The sequence below is a fragment of the Aspergillus aculeatinus genome (assembly GCF_003184765.1).
Source record: "Aspergillus aculeatinus CBS 121060 unplaced genomic scaffold BO66scaffold_15, whole genome shotgun sequence".
Classification (NCBI taxonomy): Eukaryota; Fungi; Ascomycota; class Eurotiomycetes; order Eurotiales; family Aspergillaceae; genus Aspergillus; species Aspergillus aculeatinus.
In genome coordinates this window covers 459801-478671 of record NW_020291484.1, presented here as the reverse complement: position 1 = coordinate 478671, position 18871 = coordinate 459801, and the positions used below count along the sequence as shown (strand labels likewise).

General features: G+C 51.9%; 7 protein-coding genes across 7 annotated transcripts; 4 read left to right on the top strand and 3 right to left on the bottom strand.

Moving 5' to 3' along the window:
* Positions 1-160: 160 nt before the first annotated feature.
* On the bottom strand, positions 161-1659 carry BO66DRAFT_390660 (uncharacterized protein). The gene is made up of 3 exons (XM_025647067.1): positions 1174-1659; positions 1009-1121; positions 161-946 (listed from the first exon to the last, which is right to left on the bottom strand). Exons 1-3 carry the CDS (start codon positions 1601-1603, stop codon positions 296-298), a joined length of 1194 nt encoding a protein of 397 aa, XP_025505637.1. The 5' UTR covers positions 1604-1659; the 3' UTR covers positions 161-295.
* A 152-nt stretch (positions 1660-1811) lies between these two features.
* BO66DRAFT_419426 (uncharacterized protein) lies at positions 1812-3133 on the bottom strand (the record flags this gene model as incomplete). Its single annotated transcript, XM_025649815.1, has 1 exon — positions 1812-3133. One exon carries the CDS (start codon positions 3131-3133, stop codon positions 1868-1870), a length of 1266 nt encoding a protein of 421 aa, XP_025505636.1. The 3' UTR covers positions 1812-1867.
* Positions 3134-4254: 1121 nt separating this feature from the next.
* BO66DRAFT_390659 (cation diffusion facilitator family transporter) lies at positions 4255-6455 on the top strand. The gene is made up of 2 exons (XM_025647066.1): positions 4255-5530; positions 5597-6455. The coding sequence occupies exons 1-2, from the start codon at positions 4636-4638 to the stop codon at positions 6214-6216; spliced, it is 1515 nt and encodes a 504-aa protein (XP_025505635.1). The 5' UTR covers positions 4255-4635; the 3' UTR covers positions 6217-6455.
* Positions 6456-7118: 663 nt separating this feature from the next.
* On the top strand, positions 7119-9217 carry BO66DRAFT_390658 (xylulokinase). The gene is made up of 2 exons (XM_025647065.1): positions 7119-7833; positions 7915-9217. Exons 1-2 carry the CDS (start codon positions 7330-7332, stop codon positions 9130-9132), a joined length of 1722 nt encoding a protein of 573 aa, XP_025505634.1. The 5' UTR covers positions 7119-7329; the 3' UTR covers positions 9133-9217.
* Positions 9218-9698: 481 nt separating this feature from the next.
* Positions 9699-13339, top strand: BO66DRAFT_49078 (Ran GTPase-binding protein LOS1). Its single transcript, XM_025653342.1, has 4 exons — positions 9699-9926; positions 10150-12748; positions 12797-13251; positions 13307-13339. The coding sequence occupies exons 1-4, from the start codon at positions 9915-9917 to the stop codon at positions 13331-13333; spliced, it is 3093 nt and encodes a 1030-aa protein (XP_025505633.1). The 5' UTR covers positions 9699-9914; the 3' UTR covers positions 13334-13339.
* Positions 13340-13908: 569 nt separating this feature from the next.
* BO66DRAFT_419422 (transaldolase) lies at positions 13909-15600 on the bottom strand (the record flags this gene model as incomplete). Its single annotated transcript, XM_025649814.1, has 7 exons — positions 13909-14225; positions 14301-14594; positions 14672-14904; positions 14999-15107; positions 15207-15335; positions 15407-15450; positions 15525-15600. The coding sequence occupies 7 exons, from the start codon at positions 15598-15600 to the stop codon at positions 14151-14153; spliced, it is 960 nt and encodes a 319-aa protein (XP_025505632.1). The 3' UTR covers positions 13909-14150.
* A 469-nt stretch (positions 15601-16069) lies between these two features.
* BO66DRAFT_390656 (UBC-like protein) lies at positions 16070-16896 on the top strand. The gene has a single exon (XM_025647064.1). It carries the CDS (start codon positions 16398-16400, stop codon positions 16782-16784), a length of 387 nt encoding a protein of 128 aa, XP_025505631.1. The 5' UTR covers positions 16070-16397; the 3' UTR covers positions 16785-16896.
* Positions 16897-18871: the final 1975 nt, after the last annotated feature.

Here is an 18871-nt window from a genome sequence, read left to right as displayed (position 1 = left end):
TCTAGGACTACTTCAGTCTCGACGGCGGAGTAGGCAATACTATGCCTGGAGCCTACCTGGAATTCAGAAGTAACCAAGGGGAAGAGCTGCACTATTGGACGTGCCCTTACTTTACTCTCTTCACTCCCCTCGTTGTGACAAGACTGCTGTTATGTTGAAACATTCGAAGTCTGCATTCGTCGCTCGTGTTATCTCCCATGACAAAGTATAGAATATAAAGCGTCTCGCTAAAGTAACAGTCTTACAGCAGCAACTCAAGCCAAGCCACAGGTACAAAACTCTTCCAACTAAACACCTACTTGCGCCTCGCCATCTTTGCTCGCCAGTAAGAGTCCACCTCCTCCTCAATCTTCTTCCACGCGCCCGCCCCAACGTCACCTTCCACCATCTTTCCTGCCGAGCGCATAGCCTCACAGTCCCAACAGAAACAACCCCCGTACGGCTCCCCCGTCGCAGACTCGTACAACTTTACCGTCGTATCGAATCCTCCAGTCAGGGTTTCTTCGCCAAGCTTATCATCATGATTGATATACCGTCCCGTCCGCTCAAGCATCGACTCTTCGTACAGGACCGCACTACACAGATGCGTGTGCCAAACTAAATCCACGTCCAGGGTCGGGACCAGCATTGTTCCCGGGTGCAGACGGAACAAGGTGACAAAGCGCTCGTAACGCGCGAGTGCCCGGGTGAGGGTTCCCTGGAGCGCGGGACTGCGGATCCAGAGGAGATCGTGCATCTTGTCAATGAAGATGGCTTGTCGGAGGATGTTGTCCACTAGTGGAATTTGCTCTGGTGGGGTTTCGGGGGTTATTGCTTTGAGAGTGGTGGCTTCGTTGTCTGAGAGGGCAGTGAATAGGTCTGGTGCGATGTTCAGCTCGTTGCGAAGCCAGGCTGAGGTCTCGCTGGGGAGTGTATAGTCCCAATTGTCGTGGGATAGGGCCTCGTGCTGGGCTTGCGTTAGAGGCGGGAAGCATTTGGGATGGGTTGGGAGAGGTCGGGTGAACTTACTATCGCTTCCCACGGGAATGAGAGGCCTCGGATGTGATCCAGGTGGCTTGTGTTGCAGAACTGGGAAAAGTCGTGTGGGTTGAGCAGGAAGGCATGCCAGACCATGAGTATGTCTGCAACTGCATCAGTAGTGATCATGTCATCTGCAACAACCGAAAAACTCACCAAGCGGAGGTAGAAGGAGAGGATCCCTCCCCTCAAGGTGCTTGGCTTCGAGATGATGGTTTAATACTCGAGCCCATTGCTGAAATCTGGTTACTGCAATTGACAGAAACCTATGCCATCTCTCCGAAGGTTCTTTGCGTCCACGAAGTATCGAGTATCTCTTGTGGTTTTGTTCCCGATCGAGAGATTTCGTCAGCCTGCTCGAGGTAGTCACCCGGATACGGAGAGTATAGAACGCTTCCAGCAGCTCGAGATGAATAGCACATTGGCTTATCGAAGGAAGATCGGACCTGTCTTTCAACTGTATAGAGGACTCCTCGAACAAGCTTGGATGAGACCCAACTAGGTCTTGCGATAGGTTTGATGCTGGTGATGTGCGAGCTGAGTGTCGATGCAATATGGTCAGGACGTTGGAGATATAGGAGGGCATTTTCAAATGTCACCGATACCGATAATATGAGCCTCTGACTGAGGCGTACGAAACCATCCCTCGTGGTAGATATAGGAAGTGTGTTGCGCCCCGCCAAGATTGACAAGGCTGAGCATCGTGGCTGGTGGTCAGATGACTCTCTCGTTGATAATCCCATTCCGTCACCATCCTACATGCATCTGAAGCTTATTTGAATTTGTTTACTGAAGTTCGTCACACTTTTAGGCTCCAAAGAACTTACTCCATACGATATTATCATCCGGCTCATAACTTCGACTTACCTCTACGCCTATCCGCAACCCTTTTCTTCTTCTCGCGCGTGCTCGGAATGATCCTCTTTATCCGCCGCTCTATATAGGCCTTTGCATCATGCCCATCAGGGCTCAAACTCAGTGGGCCATCCACAGCCTTCAAGGACTTTGATCGCCCGCAGTCAAAAACCCAGTTGTGGCCCTGAAAACCGAACATTGTAGCCATAGGGCAGGGCTCCATGCTCCCATCCACGTCCCACTTAAAGCATGGCACCGGCATCGCGAGGTCTGACGGAATGTGAGGCGCGGCTAGCGCGATCAGCTCATCCATTGTTAGGACCACGTATAGCTGAGCAGCAGCGTGAATGACCCCCTGCGATCCTTGCACCAAATGAAGCAGACAGACATTTGAGACAAGATCTACTGGAATCCCATCCATAATGTAGTTGCCGCTGGTTGAACCCCTCGCGGCTCTCCAGACCCGACTCCCGCCCCCAGTGGCCAGATAGGTCTCCAGGGCGTTCTCAACAGGATTAGAGCCCACAGGACCGAAGAGAGGGTATGGATCTCGAAGAGCTGGCCCGATGGCGGAGGGACGTAGGATGAGCAAGGGTAGCCGAGATCCGTATCTCTGAACCAACAGTCGTTCCATGAGGTACTTGGCTTGTGCATAGGGCCAGGCCCATTGCTTCGTCCGGTTGGTGTGCCCTCTTGAGGAGAGAATCTCGTCCAGCTCTCTTTCGCAGTCGATGTCGTCTGCACCAAACGGCTGGATAGTTTCCGCGATCTCTCCATCGGGCAGAAAGCTGTTGACATAGGCACTGGACACCTGGACGAATGTGGCGAGCTGTGGGAAGCTTGATCCAAGCTGGGCCAGATTTAGCGCTGAAAGACAATTGTTCTTGCAAGACTCGTGGGCATCTGCAACGAAAGACGTATTTGCCGCTGTGTTGAGTATAACGGTTGTCTCCTTTCGAAGTACAGATAATTGCCTCGCATCCAGGTCTAGGTTCGTCGCAGTGATGTCCCCCTTGAGAAATTCCAGTTGCCCTGTGCTCATGACTTCATCGATACATCCGGGCATGTTCATGCGCAGCTTTGCGATGGTGTCTTCCTCGGAGCTTCGATGAAGGAGAAAGACTTTCTGAACAGGTACCTGTTGAATGAGTTTGAACAGAAGACACCCGCCTAGGCCGCCCGTTGCTCCAGTCAGGAGCACAGTTTGTTTCGCAAACCACTCTCGGTAGAAGGCTTCGGTCAATGGTGGTGCATTCGCCATTCTAGGAATAGAATATTATGAGCCCGAGACTGACACATGCATCTCACCACACATCACACTGCTGGGGCTCATCTATATAGTGGTTGCGAAACTCGAAACCATGTAATCACATTTCGTGATGTCAATGTTACTTATTTTGCCTCAATGCAAAGCATGCACTGCTTTCGCCACTCCAGGCAGGTCTCACTCCGAGCGATTCTGATTATATGGCTCTTTCCTTATGCTAGAAGCATGAGAAAAGTTCTTCGAGGAACTTAGCGTCGAATTTTATCACGCTGATAGCGATCATGAATCAATTCCGACTGTGAGCTCCAGACATTGTAGGGTACCAGACCATTTCAGGCCTCACTTAGATGAGAATTGCCGCAGCCTACCAGAGCTAAAAAAAAAAAAAATAAGGTTCCCAGTATGAGGTAAATGCTGGAGTAGCTGGATATCAGCAAGCGCAAATTTATTTCTCGTCCTTGGACCATACCAGCGTGGATCCTGGACCTAAGTGCCCGGTCAGCAGAGATATAGTACAGCTTCCATTTTCTTTAGCCAGAAGAAATCAAAGGACAGATCCACCGGAACCCTTGAGATGACAATGGAGTCCGCTCAATTAGCCCTGCAATGACCAGAGTCTTCTCCGCTACTGTGCAGCTGATCACATGGTTAGCACTTTAGCTGTTTCATCAGTCGTACTCCATCCAGCCTTCTAGATGAATTCTCCTTGGTACTATCCAGGGTTGATATAGTATATCCACCAATGCTCTGACAGCACGCGCGTCCGTCAGGGTTCCTAGAAAGGATTCATCATCGCCAAGAAGCCAAGACAGATACTGCGTGGATGATCAACGGACTCAGTTCCGAGATGGCTCTAGACAGCGGGGTGTATGTGTGCGAGAGAGAGAGAGTCGAGGCTGGCGTTAACCAAGATGATGATGAATAAATCCATGGTGGAGCTGTACGCGACATGGCGTTGGCTGCTGTTCGCTATTTGGAGATGCCAAGGCCGGAAGATGCATTATCGGCGGTCAACGGGAGCATTTGCGACAATCAAAAGCTTAGATCTCCAGCCACTGTTCAGTGTTTAGATAACTTTACATTCACTGTTTCATCATTGGTTTGCAACGCAAGCTGCCCGATCGCAGCCCGGAGCTTTGGGGTTCCGCTGACTAGTCAATGGCAATCCGCGGATTAGAGAACATTGTACAGGCAGTGGACCGACCGGCTGTTCGTTGTTCGTTGTTCGTCAGCGTATGATGTCGGCTTCGCCTCAGCCGGGTCACAAATGATGACTGATGGAATTGAGCTTGCCTTGGCTGGGCTGACTGGCTATCCATCCCATCCATCCTTCTGTTCCCTCATTGCGGAACCAACGCCATGGAGCTGTGGTTGATGCTGCGGCCAAGAAAGAAGCAATCCCGTCTCCTCTCGCAAGTGCACTGAAAATTAAAAAGAATTCAGTCGTTACAGTACCCATAATATTAGACTGCTACTAAGCGTTTCGAACGACGAGGATGCTGACGCAGCCCCTGCGGTGCAGGGCCCATCCTCCACCACCAACTTCTCCTCCATCCCTCTTTCGCCGCGGTCCGTCCGGCTCTGTTCGTCTCCCATGGGCTTGTCGTTATTATCGGCGATATTTGAACACCTCTGCCTCCGCTTCTTGTTCGCCGCGATTGTATCACCATAAGAGCTCCCGTGCTGCCTCCGGTTCTTCGTCGACCTTTCCTCCCACTCTTATCGCGTGCCCCAATGCTTCCCTCCGTCCAACTGCTCGCCCGACCCTGATTCCGTCCCTCACTGCTGTTGCCTGCTCTACAAAACTACCAACCTCAATCACCCTCCCTTCAATGGCCACCCAAACAAGAGAACACGGTGGCCACCACCACCACCATCACCACCACCACCATCATGGCAGTAATGCCTACCTCACATCAACCGACAAACACGATGCTGGAGTCCGCATCACACGGATAGGCTTGCTCGCCAACCTGTGTATGGCCATTGGCAAATTCATCGGTGGCTATGTGTTCCATTCCCAGGCCCTCATTGCCGACGCCTATCACGCCCTCACCGATCTGGTCTCGGATATTTTGACTTTAGCTACGGTTGCTTGGTCGCTGAAGCCGCCGTCGGAGCGGTTTCCCAACGGCTACGGAAAGATTGAGAGTATTGGAGCTCTAGGTGTGAGCGGGTTGTTGCTGTGCGGCGGCGTCTTCATGGGCCTCAACTCCGGGCAGGTCCTACTACACCAATTCTATCCCGGCATCGCCGAAGCAATTGCGCACGTGGGGGCTCTGGGGCACAGCCATTCGCATAGCCATGGGGTGGAAGCGCTCGGCCCAAGCATCCATGCTGCTTGGCTGGCCGCTGGATCTATCGTGGTCAAGGAATGGCTTTACCATGCCAGTGAGTACCTTGAGAGGGTCAATCAACCAGTTTGAAAAGTGATACTGACGTCTCTCCTTCAAACAGCTATGAAGGTCGCCACGGAACGGAAGTCGTCAGTCTTGGCCTCCAACGCCGTCCACCACCGAATCGACTCCCTGACCAGCGTCGTTGCTCTTTTTACGATTGGTGGATCCTACATGTTCCAAGATGCTTCCTGGCTGGATCCCGTGGGAGGACTTCTCATCTCACTCATGGTCATAAAAGCTGGATGGGGCAATACCAAGACCTCCCTCCTGGAGTTGGCAGACACCACTGTGGACGACGATGTGAAGGCTTCGGTGCACAAAGCGGCTACCAAGGCACTGTCTCTACTGGACAGTGGCGAGTCGCTCAGAATCCATGATGTCCAAGGGATGAAGTCGGGCCAGAACTATCTTATGGATGTCGAGGTCGCAGTGCCAGGCGCGTGGTCCATCAACCGTGCTCGCGAGGTGGAAGAGGCAATGCGCACTGCTGTCGGAGAACGAGTCCGCGGCGTCAAGCGGGTCAAAGTCCGGTTCATTCCTCTTGAGCATCAGGAGTTGACTTTCACTGAAGAATTTATTCCGGCTGAGGTGACTTCGCGGGCGCGTCCTGAGCCGGAGGATGGTGACGAGCACGACCACGACCACGAGCATGAGCACGAAAACCGCAAAAGTCGTTAGATAACGAGGGCCCGCTTGCCAGGTCGCTGTCCGGTGTCGACGTCTTTGCGTGTGGCCCACGAGGTCGTCTGTCGTGCTTCTCTTGGTCATTACATTTCTCGAGGCTTTTGAGCACCATACCTTTGATACCCAGGATTGGAATTTTTCCTGCTCTCCGCAGGGGGTTGGTAGGGTAGATAGAGCCAATATAAGATGAACATAGCAATGACATCAAGGGAAGACACTATCGTAATTAGGTTATACAGCTAAAGAGTTTTCTGATAGATGCTCGTGTATGAATGTGAATACACAGGCACGGACATGGTTGAATTGGTGAAGATCGTCCTCAGACATGGAGTGCGCAGTTACCCCGTAACTTACCCCTCCAAGAGCGGGTGATATGCGGGGGATCGATTCAACAGTTCGGCTGATGGTTTGACAAGACATGAACTAAGACTTATGCGTAGAAAGTTCAACAGACCCTAAAACAATCCGTCACAGTCCGGACTTCACTAGTGCAGGGCTCAAACATGGTCACAATGTCCCTCACAGGGTCTGATCTAGACCCCCTGTTGTTCTTCCCGTGAACTGAATTAACCGGGTAAATTCCCGGCGGCGGTGGAACCCGGGATAAATTTGACCTCATCGTTATAAGGAGGAACAGCAAATTTATGTTCGAGAAGAGCCGTGCTCGGTAAAATACACGAAGCTTCGGCAGAATCTTGTTGTGGTTATGGAGACTATGGTGATATAGATAAGGGAGAAGAAGTCTTGCCAGATGGCGACGTTGGGTCAGCTCTTCTGAATTTCTCCCCCGCTGCGCTGCACACCATAAACAAGTAGCCGGAAGTGGAAAAGGTTAGTAGCTCCGTCGATCTTAAGTTAGCATCGAAAGCCCATTGCATCAGCGGTGTCTGTCGGGTTGTCCTTTGCCACACACTCTACACTCTCTTACATTACCCCTCTATCAGTTAGTTTCTCCAATTGCTTACACTCGACCGTTCTCTTCTTTCTCATCTACTAGGAAGTTTTTTTTCGAGGCATATACATCATTGAGTACCTCTTTATCTCACACCTGAAACCCCATCCAACGACACCTACGTCATTACCCCGGACCGCAGCATTCCAAGTGCCATGGCCCAACCCGACAGCCCCCTCTACATCGGCTTCGACCTTTCCACCCAACAACTGAAAGGTCTGGTTGTCAACTCCGATCTCAAGGTCGTCTACGTGTCGAAATTCGACTTCGATGCCGATTCGCGCGGCTTCCCTATCAAGAAGGGCGTCCTCACCAACGAGGCCGAGCATGAGGTCTTTGCACCCGTCGCACTCTGGCTGCAGGCCCTCGACGGAGTGTTGAATGGACTACGCCAGCAAGGACTGGATTTCCGCCGCGTCAAGGGCATCAGTGGAGCGGGTCAGCAGCATGGAAGCGTCTACTGGGGCGAGAACGCGGAGAAGCTGTTGAAGAGTCTGGATGCGAAGAAGACGCTGGAAGAGCAGCTGGAGGGAGCGTTCTCGCATCCTTTCAGCCCCAACTGGCAGGACTCGAGTACGCAGAAGGAATGCGATGAGTTCGATGCATATCTGGGTGGGCAGGAGGAGCTTGCCGCTGCTACGGGGAGCAAGGCACATCATGTAAGAAGCCTTCCTTCCTTGGGCTTTCTCTGGCCCGTTCTGTGCGGAGGAGTGTCTAACAGCTTTGGTTTGCGCTTGTAGCGATTCACTGGACCTCAGATTCTGCGATTTCAGCGCAAGTATCCCGAGGTGTACAAGAAAACATTGCGGATTTCGCTGGTCTCCTCGTTCCTGGCGTCCCTGTTTTTGGGCCACATCGCGCCGTTCGATATCTCTGATGTCTGTGGTATGAATCTGTGGAATATCAAGAAGGGGGCCTACGACGAGAAACTCCTGCAGCTGTGTGCTGGACCTTCCGGCGTGGAGGACTTGAGGCGCAAGTTGGGGGATGTTCCCGAAGATGGAGGTATCCATCTGGGTACCATCGACCGATACTATGTCGAGCGCTACGGGTTTAGTCCGGACTGCAACATCATCCCCGCCACGGGCGACAACCCGGCGACGATCCTTGCGCTTCCCTTGCGGCCATCCGATGCAATGGTTTCGCTTGGCACCTCCACTACTTTCCTCATGTCCACACCTAATTACAAGCCCGACCCTGCTACGCACTTCTTCAACCACCCCACCACTCCCGGTCTGTACATGTTCATGCTGTGCTACAAGAACGGAGGACTCGCACGTGAGCAGGTCCGCGATGCGATCAATGAGAAACTTGGGGAGACCACTGCTCTGACGTGGGCGAACTTCGATAAGATCACGCTCGAAACTCCGCCCATGGGCCAGAAATCCGACTCGGACCCCATGAAACTGGGCCTCTTCTTTCCGCGCCCGGAAATTGTGCCAAATCTCCGTGCGGGGCAATGGCGATTCGACTACGACCCGAAGAGTGGCCGTCTGCACCAGACGGAGGAGGGCTGGAACAAGCCCCTGGACGAGGCTCGCGCAATTGTCGAGAGCCAGATGCTCTCCCTGCGCCTGCGGTCGCGCGGACTGACTCAGAGTCCCGGCGGAGGACTCCCTGCTCAGCCGCGCCGAGTGTATCTGGTCGGTGGTGGATCGAAGAACAAGGCCATTGCTCAGGTAGCTGGCGAGATTCTTGGCGGTAGTGACGGTGTGTACAAGCTGGAGATCGGTGATAATGCATGTGCGCTGGGAGCGGCGTACAAGGCGGTGTGGGCCATGGAGAGAACGGCTGGGCAGACCTTCGAGGATCTCATTGGGCAGCGGTGGAAGGAGGAGGATTTCATCGAGAAGATTGCGGACGGATATCAGCCGGGCGTGTATGAGCGATACGGCCAGGCTGTGGAGGGATTCGAGAAGATGGAATTGGAGGTTTTGCGGCAAGAAGGGAAGCACTGAAATAATCCAATGGTGTCATAGTGAAGTGGAGTATGAGATATAATTTGCCAAAGCTATAGAATAGAGATGCAGTTACAGCTCAGAGCATGCATCAGCATGGATACCTTATCGTAGACTTATTGAGTTGTTAGCTTGTTAGCTTGTCAGCTTGTCAGCTTGTCAGCTGCGATCAGCTGCGAAAACGATGTCATTTGCTGCCTGGGGAATCAGGCCGAAGCCGCACGCCGCCCCTTGCCATTTTTGGGCAACGGACCAGCATTCCTTGGGCCACACAAACTCAGGTTCAATTTTTTGACTCTCTGCAGGTGCCTTTCATGTGCAATGTGCTCGAGCAAGTGACTGGCCGATAAGCGTTTCTTTGAGCATACAACTTTCGTGACCTTGAACTCTTGACTCTCGCCAAAGACTTCAGCTTCTTCATTGTTTCTGCGTTGTCACTTTTCTCCCCTCGTGACTCTGCCCCGTTAGAGCAGGTTTATTACCCGAGTGACTGGGTCCAAATACCCTTTGACTACTGACTACCTAGTTGTACTTGTACTGGGCCCAACCCAACACCCCCCCCCAGTCTGCTAAACTAAACACGCACTAGTCGGTCATGGTTTGATAGTGTCTCCGGGCTATGACTACTCGCCGCCGCATCATTCTGTCCTAAACCACCACCTTCATTGAATCTCTGTGAACTCCATCACCCCCTCCCCCTCCTTTCTCTCCCCTCCCCTCCCCCCCTCTCCCCTCCATTGCTTTCGAGTCGTCGACTCCGAAGGCAGCCAGGCTGGTCGAAGATGGAAGAACAGGTAAGCGATATTCTCTTCGATCATCGTTATTTGTTTTCCCACGTTGCGTTTCACTTGGTCTTTTTTTGCATCTTACCCGTTTTTCTTTTTTCTCGAATCCCCACCCCACCATTCCTTCCTTCCCCTCCCCCCTCCATGCTTACCCGTCCAGTCAGATTACTCTTCCAGATTCTCGGAATTGATTTCAGGACCCTTGTTCATTGTCATGTTGACTTTCTATTAGGTAGCGAATGCCATTGAAATCGCCTGGAATCCGTCCTCCGACCAAGCCCTCAAAAACCAAGCCTACGACTACCTGAACCAGCTTCGCGCCGACCCCTCCGGATGGCAGGTCTGCCTTGCTCTCTTCACCAAAACCCCACAATACTCCGAGATTATACGCCATGTGTCGTTGGAAGTGGTCAACAGTGCGGCTCAGGCCGGTCTCCTTGACCTCCAGGCCCTAGGATATGTTCGGGATGGCTTGATGGCCTACCTTCGACAGGTCTACGGTCAGGAAACCGCCTCTCCGGATCCGCCCAACATTCAGAATAAGATCGCTCAGACCATTACCTTCCTCTTCTCCGCTCTCTACGCGAACGGTTGGGAATCCTGCTTTGACGACCTCCTCAGTCTCACCTTCAAGAGCCCCGCGAGCACGAGTCGCGACAACCCGCTCGGTATCATCTTCTACCTCCGTGTCGTCAATTCGATTCATGAGGAGATCGGAGATGTTCTGGTGTCCCGGTCCCGTACAGAGCAGGACAAGGCCAACCTCCTCAAGGACTTGATCCGGGAACGCGATATGCAGAAGATCGCCAGCTCCTGGCAAGAGATTTTGTCCGAATGGCGGGACGGCAACGATGTGATTGTGGAGATGTCGCTCAAGGCGGTTGGCAGCTGGGTGAGCTGGATTGATATCGGCCTTGTGGTGAACCAGACCATGATGGACCTGCTGTTCCAGCAGCTCAGCCGTGCGCAGAAGGCGGAACTCAGATCCGGTGAAGAGAAGGTGCGCGATGCGGCGGTTGATGTCTTCACGGAAATCATCGGCAAGAAGATGAAGCCCGAGGACAAGATTGACATGATTATTTTCCTGAATCTCGACACTATTGTTACCCAACTCTCCAATAGCCCCCCTCTCAGCGAGAATAGGTTCACCTTCAAGTACGATACTGATCTGGCGGAAACGGTGGCCAAGTTAGTCAATATTACAGTCATTGATATTGTACGGGCTCTGGAGCAGGATACCATCATGGCTGACTGCAAAGAGAAAGCCACTGGTTTGCTGCAGGCCTTCCTTCCGCATATCCTGAGATACTTCTCCGACGAATATGATGAGGTCTGCTCGACTGTGATTCCCTGCGTCAGCGACCTCCTCGCCTATCTGAGGAAGATGGCTAAGGTCAACCCAGCCCTGGCTGCGCAGCACTCCTCCGTCCTGCTCCCAATTTTGAAAGCCATCATTGCCAAGATGCGCTACGACGAGACATCGTCTTGGGGAGACGAGGACGATCAGACGGATGAGGCGGAGTTCCAGGAGCTTCGCAAGCGGTTAGGTGTTCTACAGCAGATTATCGCCAACGTGAACGAACCACTATACATCGACGCGGTTTCGGAAGTAGTAGGGACGACCTTCGAGAATCTGCGGCAGTCGGGTGCTCAACTTGATTGGCGCGACTTGGATCTGGCTCTCCACGAGATGTTCCTGTTTGGAGATATCGCCGTCAAAGCAGGGAGCCTCTACACCAAGGGGTCCCCCAACAACCCTGCTGCAGAGCGACTTATTGAGATGATGCTGAAGATGGTGGAGTCTGATATTCGCTCTTTCACACACCCTGCTACGCAGCTACAGTATATGGAGATATGCGTCCGCTACAGCTCGTTCTTCCAGCACCATACTCATCTAATTCCGAGCGTCTTGGAAAGCTTCCTCCAATTAATCCACCATCCGATCAAGAAGGTGAAGACACGCTCATGGTACCTGTTCCAGCGCATCGTCAAGCAGTTGCGAACCAATGTTGGCAACGTCGCTCAGACCGTGGTTGGGGCCTTGACTGACCTCCTGGTCATCCATGCAGAGGTGCCTTCAGAAGGATCGGACGGGGACGAAATGTCTTCGGAAGACCACGAGGGATCGGCAGACGCTGTGTTCAACAGTCAGCTGTATCTTTTCGAGGCTGTCGGCATCATCTGCTCTACCCCCACAGTACCCGCTGACAAGCAAGTTCTTTACGCGCAGTCCGTGTTGAACCCCATCTTCATGGACATGGAGAAGAACTTGGCGCCCGCCAAAGCCAACGACGAGAGAGCCGTTTTGCAGATTCACCATGATATCATGGCTCTGGGCACGTTGGCCCGCGGCTTCTCCGACTGGATGCCTGGAACCAGCTCTCCTGCTGCGCTCCCTGCGCCGGAAGTTTCCGAGGCATTCATGCAGGTGTCGGAAGCCACTCTCGTGGCTTTGGAGTCGCTCAAGGCTTCGTTCAATGTGCGCACGGCGGCACGATTCGCCTTCTCCCGACTTATCGGCGTTCTGGGGGCGCGCATTCTCCCCCAGCTTCCCCGCTGGATCGATGGCCTTCTCACGCAGACATCATCGCGCGACGAGATGGCTCTGTTCCTTCGGTTGTTAGACCAGGTCATCTTCGGCTTCAAGACCGAGATCACCGGTATCCTAGACACTCTTCTGACACCTTTCTTGCAAAGGGTCTTCTCCGGTATCGCGGACCCGACTACTGGCACCGATGATGAGATCCAGTTGGCGGAATTGAAACGCGAATATCTTAACTTCCTCTTGGCTGTTCTGAACAACGATCTCGGGGCTGTCATTATCAGTGAAAGTAAGTCGTATCTTGTGACTGTCAGCATGATCTAGACTAACGATCTAGGGAACCAACCTATGTTTGATACTGTGATTACGACAATCGAGCATTTCGCCAAGGACATTGAGGATTTCACCACCGCCAAGATGGCCTTCTCAGTGCTGTCAAAGATGGGCAGCTCGTGGGGTGGTCCGGACATTGCGCCGGAGGGTCTGAACGGCGCGGCAGGACAGCAGGTGGCTCTGCCCGGCTTCGGCCAGTTCATGATCAGTCGGCTGTCGCCGCTGTGCTGGGCACTGCCCGCGACACCATCATTCAACTCGAAGGATGCACAGGCTAAGCAGGTCCTTGCGGAAGCCGGTGCGCTTCAGCGGACAATCTACGCCAAGACTGGCATGGAATATCTGGAGTATCTCCGGAATCAGGAATTGCCAGGCATGGGCATGGGGGCAGACCTCGTGGAAGAGTTCGTGGGGGCATTGAGCCGGCTGGACTTGAAGGGATTCCGGCAGTTCTTCCCGGTTCGTATTTATTTTTCCACTCCTGGCTTGAGGCAACGGCTAACATCCCCTGCAGTCTTTTATCCAGCGATTGAGCGCATGATGTGTGGTCTTTCTATATTAAAATATCCCGTCTTCTCATTTTCCTGTTTCTCGGCCCTTTTGACCTCACCCAATCATTCTGTTTCAGTCCTAGATTCCCCCATGGTTTGGTTTGATGACTGATGTGTCTCATGTGATCATTTACACCGAAGCTCTCTTCCCCTCCCATTCCACCTCCTATTATCATATCATATACACACGGTACGCCGTGAATCATGCATTCAAAAATTTCCCATTCGCCGCAATGAATCGGCAGGCCCAAGAGCAGGCAAGCAAGCAAGCATACACAGCACGAGCACAAGCTGAGGAATGTGCCGTGAGAATAAACAAGCCAGACCAAAGAAGAAAAAAAAAGTATATAGTTCAGTTTTCGACTCGGCATAAGCATGAGTGGGCGTTCGAATCATTATCCTATTCCTACTCTGAACCTATTACGCGCGAAACAGGTGGTGGACTGCATGCAATATGCGATAGGCTAGAATAGCATCACGATGATTTCAGAATGGAGGGTAATTCTGCTAATGCTAGTGCTTGGGGCAGGTGCATTGTTCTTTAGCTTGTTGGTTGGGTAGATAGGCAGGCATTCATTATAGATACCATCAGAATTGTTTCTGATTCTGTGTACTGCGACTTGGTTTGGTGCCGTATGTTCTGATATGAGATCTGTCTCTGCTGGGCGACTGCCTCTCCCCAATCTTCTCAATCGTACCGCAGAGAAAGACCCCTGGCCTATTCGGTGGTCTACAATCTTCCCTGGACGACCAACCTACGGCACAGTACAGTACAGTACAGCCCCATATGTCCAGACTACATCCTTACTACGCACCCCCCTTCAAAACCAACCCCATCATCTGCACCAACCGATCCTGCATCTCACAGAAGATACTCACGGCCTTTATCAGTCAAAAGAAATGCAGTCAGTAAGCGCTCCCCCTTGCTCAATAGAACACGCCACAAAAAGAACATACCTGCGCAAGCTTCCCCTCACTCTCCCCCCGCCCCTCCCGACCAAACGCAAGCCGATACCCCGCCTCATCGTCCCGGAACGATCCCGGTGCGTCGTAGCTGATGGGCGGGGTAGTCTCGAAGAGATTCGGGACCGTAGCAGCCGCCGAAGCCGGCAGCGCGGCCAGTTGCTGCAACAGCCCCGGCGCGATGGTGATGTGGTGCACGCCGGCGAGCGCGAGGATCTCGTCTGTGGAGGTCAGGCTGGCGGGGAGGACTTGCGTGCGGCTGTTGATGGCGTGGTAGTAGGTTTGGATCTGGGGGGCGAGGGGGAGGAGGGGGGCGGGGTTTTTTTTTTTTTTTTTTTTTTTTTTTTTTTTTTTTTTTTTTTTACCCCCGGTTCAAAGTGCACCTTTAGTTGATTCACGTAGGGCGCGACATAGGTGCATCCGACCTCGGCGGCGAGCGCGGCTTGGGTTAGTGTGAAGAGGGTGGTGGCGAGGGTGCGCACGCCGGAGGCTTCGAGGAGTGAGCAGGCGAGTAGGCCCTCCCAGGTGCTGGGGATTTTGATGCAGATGCGCGATTGCGGGAGGGTTGGGGCGAGGTGCTGGGTGAGGTGGATGATTCCTTTGCTTGTGGTTAGTTTTGGGGGGGTGAGGGGGGTTGGGTGGGGTTTTTGGGGGTGGGGGGAAGGTGGATGGGATGGGGTGTAGATACGCACTCCACGCATTTGTGAAGGTCTTTGTGGTCGAGTAGGAGTAGTACGGGTTTGTCTGGATGTGGATGTAGCCTGTGATGTGAGGGGCGATCTTGAGGGCGAGTTTGATTGTCTGTCCAGGAAGGATTGATGGCCGTGGCCGGGTTAGCTACGCCCATCCTAAGCAGTGTGCTTGCTGGAGGTGTTTTGAAAGGGCTGATTCGTTACGTACTGCAATCTCGACGGCCAATTCCTCGACGCTGGGCCCGGGGAATTTGGGAGATAGCTCAATTGCTTCTTTGACGGATGCGGTGATCAGGTCTTTGTGCTCGGGTTTGGAGAGCTCTCCAAATGCGATTGCCTGGGGTAGTATGGTTTGGTGAGTAATTGATACTTGGGGATTGTCTCGGCTGCAGCGGACGACTATAGTACCTGGTTGGAAGTGCAATCCTGGAAGGGGCCCAAGGATTTGGCAACTGATCATGATAGACGACAGTTTGGTTAGCCCCGCATTCGAAGCGATGGGTCTGATAATAAAAGCTGCACAGACTTTGCTCATCCATTGTATCGCAGTCGACAATGGTCCTTTGGCGGAGAGCATCCAGTGCTGTCTGCGGGGTAGCCATTGTGATGATGGTATGAGAAGGAGTACCAGGTGAGTTGATAGTGGCAGCAAGTTAGGGAATGATGGAGTAGAAATCGGAGAAGAGGAGGGGAATGTGCTTATAAGAGGGATGCAGCAGGGGGGCCTGATCGGCGCATTGTCAAACAAAGAAAGCTCGTTGTTCTGATAAGCACTGCCAACTCTGTACTAGCTTGAACAAAGGTACTGTACCTACCTTCGTGTTTGTAATCGACACAAGGATATCAGGACACAAGGTCGTAGGATATCACTTCGCCGAATTAAGGAATTCAATATATGGAACAGAAACAGCTTGTAAATTGCGGAGATAATAAATCCGACAACTTAACCGTTCCCCGCTGAGCGATTGTCAGCCACTTCGCGTGATTCCATGTTTCCGTGGAACCTCTCAAGGTATGTACAGTACAAAGGATGGCATCTGCCTATTTATTCTACTTGCCTGTTGGCTGCCTGTTGGCTTCAAGGCTCTTTGTCAACACGTTGCTTCCAAGTTGCAAGCACGAGAAGCAGACTCTACATACATCCTCACAATAACTTCAAGATCCATTCTAGCCGGCAACCATCGATTACGTACTGGAAAAAAAGTCCCATATTATGGAAGAGGTTCACCGAAAGGACTTTGTCGCCATCGCCAGGGCTCTTGCTCCGCCAGCGTCGTCACCCCCCGATCCGTACCGCCGTGTGCGAACTGAGCTTCTTGCTGCTGTGAAAGACGGACCACATTCACCACAATGCCCATTCGTGTCATTCGCACCGGCGGCGCCAAATGACCTTCTCAACATGATTGGGACAATCGCTGGCCCGAAGGGCACACCTTATGAGGGGGGCTTGTTCCAGATTTCTCTCTCTATCCCCTTGTCGTATTCGAGCCAGCCCCCCGATTGTCGATTTGTGACCAAGATCTGGCATCCGAATGTCGGCCACGATGGCAGGATCTGCTTGAACATCTTGGATGAGGATTGGAGCAAGGCCCTTTGTATCAGAGTGGTTCTGATCTCGGTTGCTGCATTGAACGGAAGCCCTGGACAATTTATGGAAGAGGGCGGGACATCAATGCCATTGCGGCCAGAGGCGGCACAGATGTGGTTGGAGAACTCGGCAGAGTTTGAGAAGACTGCCCAGGAGTGGACTCGCCGATATGCCATGTCTTTCCAGACCGAGGGTTAGTTGGTATCACTGAGAGACAGAAAGCCTGCAAGAGAGATTCGAATTCGAACTACAACCACACAGTAACCAGACTCATGCAAAGTAGTATTTCTTGTTTGGTAGACAGAGAAAGATTACCTAGGTACAGAGCTAAAAATGATGGTATATATTATTATAGATTCATTCTTGTTATTCTAAGATATAGTCAAAATTGGAGTATTGGAAAGTGAAGTTATAGATCACACGATTATAGCTTTGTAACTAGTAAGTACTGTATATAATAACACCCAATATCCTTCTCACAATAAAGACAATCCTTGCTTCCTATGTGTAAAGCGGCCCTTGTAATTGATAGTAGACCTGCCAGTAGGACAATTTCTACATTCTGTGCCTCTCTGGGGAAAAGGAAATAGTCTTGTCAGGTATGGTTATCAATCTCCAGAGGGCAAAGTTTCAGCACTTTAGCTCACAAGACTGGTAAATCACTAGCTTTCAATAAATAAAGCGTCACAATACAGCCTCCCACATTATCCCAATCAGATCCGCAGGGATCACTTGTCAACTCGGTACGAGAAGCTCGCACTTGCCCTGTCTTGTTTCGCATTGCTGTCGGCGTAGATTGACAGTTACCAGCCGCTCGCCATGCTAAGAAGTCGCAGAAGCATCATCGTTGACGCCGCTGTCAGAACGGTTGGGCTCATCCTCCTTCCTTAGAGAGCGCCGTGGCCAAGCTTGAAAACATCGTGGCTATACTCGATTGTCGTGCCTCGCTCGCGGACGTACTGATTCAGAGCGCTCTTGGGAAGATCCGGCTCGATGTCCTGCGGAATTTCGGAGTATATATCTCGACCAAATTTGCGATCGAACAAGAGATATCGAATAGGGAAAGGGACACATGCTGCACGATTTTTCTGGTATTCGGTCAGAATAATATCGATGTTGGTGCGATTGAGGTTTTTGGACGTCATTGTGTGTGTGCGTGGGTGGATGCCCTTTGAAGGGAGTCGAGGAAGTATCTGACTTGTAACTGGCTCAGAGTTTAGATACCGGGTGCAGATGATGAGCAGCGTTTTTGGAGCTGAGAAAGTGCTGCCTTATCTACTGTTTTGGTGGTTTGATAGTTGGGGTATCTTAAGGCAGTTGTGTTTAAGCAACGTTGACAGACCGTAATTTGCACCATTTTAGCGACCAGTAGGAAAGTGCCTCTGACTATAGCACATTGGGTCAGTTCCTAGATAACAATGATATGAACCTGCAGGTGTTCCGTAAATCAGTAGAAACACCATATTGACAGTGTTTCTCTGCCTTCTGATACTGATCCAGCTGCTCACCGGACTATTGTACTGCAGTAAGAAATCTACTAGCCGCTATCAAAAAAGAGCTGTTTAAGAGAGTATCAAATTTCTTGTACCCCGGACCAAGCGATAACGACGTCCGAAAGGCTGAACTACCTGGTAAAAATTATGGGACAGTTTTCAAAGCATCCAGAGTAGTCGGGCGCATCTTCAGGACTAACAGCAGAACAGGCCACTTATACATCTGACTAGATATAGTGTACCTACCCTCCCCCTCAGACAGTAAGCAGTGGTCATTTAGCCTAAATCGGAGCGGGGTGAAAACCATTGCTTGTCGATAATCCGACACGATTGTTCTTCCATTCGGCCCAACAGTTCTCTCGCCCTCGAAAGGATCATCGGCAAGAGAATCAATCACTGGCGAATTGGGGTTGGATATGCTGAATCAAATCTGCGGTGGGGTTGTATTCCCTTATCAATCAGATGCCGCTGTCTCAGCCCTAACAATGCCGACATCTGAGGGTAGTGTCCGGGTTAAGGGTTGCTCGTGCAAACATCGGCAATTGATTGACAGTTGGGATACTGCTCATTTGACTGACTGTTCCCTTTAATGATTGGCCTGTTCCAGGGGCCAGTTGTTGTGGTTCTTGAGCCGCTAGTCGCGTACATCCATGATCATGTTAACAGTAGGTAGACCACCGGCGGGCATCACTCCCGCAAGCCGCAGGAAGATGACCACTGTTCCCAGTGACCTAAACCCTGAATCAAAACTCCAAAATCAGAGCTGCAGGACTTCTATCAGGAGACGATCTC

Excerpts from the sequence above, each read along its gene's own strand:
- BO66DRAFT_49078 (XM_025653342.1), top strand. Across the intron at positions 12,749-12,796 it reads GGCTGTCATTATCAGTGAAA|GGAACCAACCTATGTTTGAT; the intron begins GTAAGTCGTATC and ends CTAACGATCTAG. Across the intron at positions 13,252-13,306 it reads GATTCCGGCAGTTCTTCCCG|TCTTTTATCCAGCGATTGAG; the intron begins GTTCGTATTTAT and ends CATCCCCTGCAG.
- BO66DRAFT_390660 (XM_025647067.1), bottom strand. The coding sequence starts at position 1,603 with ATGCCCTCCTATATCTCCAACGTCCTGACCATATTGCATCGACACTCA. Across the intron at positions 1,122-1,173 it reads TCTCCTTCTACCTCCGCTTG|ACATACTCATGGTCTGGCAT; the intron begins GTGAGTTTTTCG and ends ATGCAGTTGCAG. Across the intron at positions 947-1,008 it reads CATTCCCGTGGGAAGCGATA|CACGAGGCCCTATCCCACGA; the intron begins GTAAGTTCACCC and ends ACGCAAGCCCAG.
- BO66DRAFT_390659 (XM_025647066.1), top strand. The coding sequence starts at position 4,636 with ATGCTGACGCAGCCCCTGCGGTGCAGGGCCCATCCTCCACCACCAACT. Across the intron at positions 5,531-5,596 it reads GGAATGGCTTTACCATGCCA|CTATGAAGGTCGCCACGGAA; the intron begins GTGAGTACCTTG and ends TCCTTCAAACAG.
- BO66DRAFT_390656 (XM_025647064.1), top strand. The coding sequence starts at position 16,398 with ATGATTGGGACAATCGCTGGCCCGAAGGGCACACCTTATGAGGGGGGC.
- BO66DRAFT_390658 (XM_025647065.1), top strand. The coding sequence starts at position 7,330 with ATGGCCCAACCCGACAGCCCCCTCTACATCGGCTTCGACCTTTCCACC. Across the intron at positions 7,834-7,914 it reads CGGGGAGCAAGGCACATCAT|CGATTCACTGGACCTCAGAT; the intron begins GTAAGAAGCCTT and ends TTGCGCTTGTAG.